Source organism: Electrona antarctica (genome assembly GCF_951216825.1).
Source record: "Electrona antarctica genome assembly, chromosome: 6".
Lineage (NCBI taxonomy): Eukaryota > Metazoa > Chordata > Actinopteri > Myctophiformes > Myctophidae > Electrona > Electrona antarctica.
This window is the reverse complement of record NC_136811.1, coordinates 18,728,653-18,732,670: the sequence shown is the minus strand read 5'-3', so window position 1 is coordinate 18,732,670 and position 4,018 is coordinate 18,728,653. Positions and strand designations below refer to the sequence as shown.

The following is a 4,018-nucleotide window of genomic DNA, read 5'->3' as shown; positions in this document are numbered from 1 at the left end:
ATTGTGATGACGGCTATGGCCGTGTATTGTATACTGATTGTATTGGAGTTTCTTGCGCGCGCGCGTGTGTGTGCGTGCGTGCGTGCGTGTGTGTGTGTGTGTTGTTGTTTTTTTGTAAATTTTGTTTTTGTTACTCTGTTTACTTTTCTCAGTTTGTTGCATGCATTTGTTAAAAAACTTTCAAAAAATAAGATATAACACCAAAATTATGATATTTATATTTTTCTACTGCTGTTAACATTAAGGCACTACACAACAGAAATCAATTTGATACGACATATACAATGTATACAACGTATACAGACAAAAAAGTGATTACATGAATTGAAGATATGCAAATAGTCAACTTGAATAAAAACAAAGCATAAAAACAAAACATACATTTATATTTTATATGACAATATACATTATGATTCATGGCAGCACACAGATCTTGAAGAAGAGATTACAGATCATTTGTCCCTTTTCTGCAGTTTCTTCTCATTCTCTGGTCTTTTTTGAAGCTTCAAGTCTTCCAGAATGTTCTTTGCTGTCTCCTTGCCAGTTCTATTCACCACAGCTCTGACCCCCAGGTTATTCACATTGAAAGCAGTGATGCCCACATTAATGGCAGAGTTGACAGCCTGGTCTGTGGCCTGGCCAACTGCTGCCCCATACTTATGCTGTACAGTGGTGACTGTCTCCGATGCTACATTCTGGATAATGTGCTTTGCTGCTACTTCCAAGCCAGTCCACATAGTTGCAAGACCTACAACTCCACTGGCAGCCACTGCCATGGCTCCATTGAGGTTGGAGCATATATTCTTGTCTTTCTTCACAGACTCTGGGATCAGCTTGCCTCCATGCTTTTTCACTTGTTGGGCTAGCTCCTGACCCACACAGTTAGTGACAACACACAGTCCATCTGTTAGACGCTGGCTGACTTTGACTGCTCCTTCGGTGACTTGCTTGGCAGCAAGAAGCCTTTGTGCCACAGCGGGGCTGACATTCGTGGGTCTATTGTCTGGAGTGATGTGTTCCCTGAGTTTAGATGCCCCCTTATGAATGGCCTTTCCTGAGAACTTGGCTCCTTTTGTCAGACCCCGGCTCAGCCATGACGCACTGCTGAGGATGCCACTAGACACCTTCTCACTCCACTCAGGCAACGTTTTTTCCTCCTCGGCTGCAGCAGTCTCCTTAAGGGGAGCAATGGGTAACTTCTGACTTAGATTGATGGCCTCTTCAACTTCATCTGGGGCCTGAGACCTGAGGTCTGTCATCTGGGCAAGCAAGTCCTTGAACAGCTCTCTGTCTGCATGCGGCAACTCGGAGGACAGTACCACCCCCACATAGGATCCTGGAGCCGTAGCCATCATGTCAGGGAACATGAACACCCCAGTATTACACAGCAATACTGGCGAGCCTGTGGCCGTGAGAGGGTACAGCCAGTCACACACCTGTAGAAATGCTGGTGGTCGGTTGGGCATAGTCTCGCAAGGCTCAGTAGTAAACTTCACCAGGCGCAGAAAGCCAGGGTACGAGGGAGCGCTCACTTGACCCTCAGGTGTGACAAATAATATCTGCACCCCTTGAGGTAGGAAGAACACCTCCTCTCCCTCCTCCTCGCCCATGCTCTGGAGTGATCGTGATGTTTCAGACATATGGCTGTAGAAATCTTCCTCTACCAGTGACATCTCTCCTGCATCTGTCCCATAGGAGATGGTGAGATGGCCCTCGGTTGTCAGAGGGGTGCCTGGAACCACAGACTGTCTCGTGGGCAACGGTGACATGCCAACACTGTTGAGACCTACGGCACCAGCCAGTTTGCCAAGCAACGGTGGTGAAGGCCTCTCTGGTTTCTGTTTGGTGGGGAGTTTGGGGTACCGGCTTTCAGAGGGAGTGTCCTCAGCAGAGGTAGGTACATGTCCCCATCCCAGGTCTGAGCTGGTCTCTAACATAGCAAGACGGGTAGTAATGTTGTTCAGGGTCTCCTGCATTTCCCGCTGCATGAGTCTGGCCGACTCCCAGGAGCTTCCAACACACTCGTCACCCTGTGAAGGCACGTTGAGGGCCCTGAGCAGGTGCTGTCGCCCTTCTTTGTACAACACCAAGGCCTGTGCCTTCTGTTGAGCTTCATCTGCTGTCTGCCCTTTACTGATGACCCCAAAGGCCCTTTCATAGGCGTCTTTAATTACTTTAAGTGCATTATCTAATTCATCGTTTTTGTCTTTCTCCATTGAGCTCCCCAGAAAACAAAAAGCACATACTATATAACAAGACACTTGCTTGATCCTGTGGGCTCTATTGGCAGATAGCAGACTCCAATTTATACTTCACTCTGCATGTCACACACAGAAAAATGGAAGCCCAAATATTAAGATAACAACGTAGATAAATGACATCATAGATAACTGACATCATAGACTGATAACATGACTCCATTACGGTTACACTTTTAATAAGCCATCACTTCAGTGTTGTAACCCTTCGGAGTTGGACCAATCATAGTCCAGTAACGTTGACCAAAAGTCTCTGTTTGTTTGTTTGTTTGATTGTCTTTTTGTACCAGAATGTGGATTTCATGTTTGCTCCCAACATGTTAGGGAGCCTGGCTCTCACTGTTATATTTAGCTTTTTCTTCCTGACTTTATTCTGTCACTCTTGTCCTTGGTCATGGCCCTGATGACCCACTGTGCCTTCACTTATAAGGCAAGGACTGGGCAGACCGCCATCGCTGAGAATGTTTGTTTAGAGCCTAATTAAAAATCACACCCGTGTAAAGTGAGGGGCGCTCTTATCATGCTATGATTAGGTGATGTAATGATGATGTAAAACAAACGGTGTCAAAACAAACATTAAATTGTAGGAGTGCCGGTGTAGGCAGAGAAGAGAAGGAGATATTTCTTAGATTGGAAAAGCCAACGATGGTGGCACTCCGTTTAATCAGAAAAAGAGAGAGAGACAACACAGATGTCGCAGAGGTAAATACGTCAACACCTCGGAGGTGTGTTTCTGGACTTAAAGGTAACACACTGCATTGCATTATTATGAGAGGAACAATCACATTAAACGTGGGCAACAACGCAGTGAATTATTAATGTCATATCCAACTGTTCTGTGTGTGCCTAGTCACCACAAAATTCTCTTTATTGTTAATGGGATTTAATGTTTGTGTTAGGGACAAGATGACTCCCTTCATTGTCAATGGCGTTTTTAAAACAAACATTGAACTAAAAACAAACATTAAACCTGTATATAGGTTTAATAACCAAAAATAACTGGTTGCAAGTCAAGTCTATGAACTTTAATGTTTGTTTAGGGTAGTTATAAAGTAATTTGATGCCAGCCAAGTCTATGGACTTTAATGTTTGTTTTTCAGGCAGTAAATGACAACGTAAGACGTCATCTGGCTGACGTCTTATGTAAAAACAAAATCACATCCGTGTGAACTGAGAGGCGCTCCTATCGTCGTACATCATCATGACGTAAAATAGACACTATAGGCTCTATTTTCATCCATGCTAAACTCCTTATCCCTAAACTTCTTTTTTGTACAATCTTTTTTGTGGACAATAATGAGGAGGAGGCAGCTGAGCACGCTGCGTGAAGGAGGAGACTAAAGAATCAAAACAATATTTAAAATAAAGTAAATGAAAAACACGCCCCCTCATGTATTAGAAGGCACCAGAAAAAAGGACAGGTGTTTGAGGAATCTAACATGGTTAAAATGAGTTACAATGGGTTTGTATAGGGAGGGGGCGGGGCAGCTAAAATTAATATCTTATCTAAATACTGAATCGAGCGACTTAAAAATTGTCTAGGGTGTTCACATAAGCCTGAGTAGACGATAAAATGGCCAATGGTTTTTCTGAAAGTGAAATATCCCTTTAATGATTACCCGACATATGCCTCTCTACCCACTAAACTACAGCGGCGTGTATGTCTTGGAGAGCCCTGACATCAATGCCACGGCTGGCGGCTGTACATGGTCTCCTGTGTTCAGGAACAGAAAGACCTTGGGAGTGCAAAGACAACATGT

General features: G+C 44.2%; 1 protein-coding gene across 1 annotated transcript; it reads right to left on the bottom strand.

Annotated features, from left to right (window-relative positions):
* Positions 1 to 452: 452 nt before the first annotated feature.
* On the bottom strand, positions 453 to 2,216 carry LOC306924993 (spartin-like; the record flags this gene model as incomplete). Its single annotated transcript, XM_079503673.1, has 1 exon — positions 453 to 2,216. The coding sequence occupies one exon, from the start codon at positions 2,214 to 2,216 to the stop codon at positions 453 to 455; it is 1,764 nt and encodes a 587-aa protein (XP_079359799.1).
* Positions 2,217 to 4,018: the final 1,802 nt, after the last annotated feature.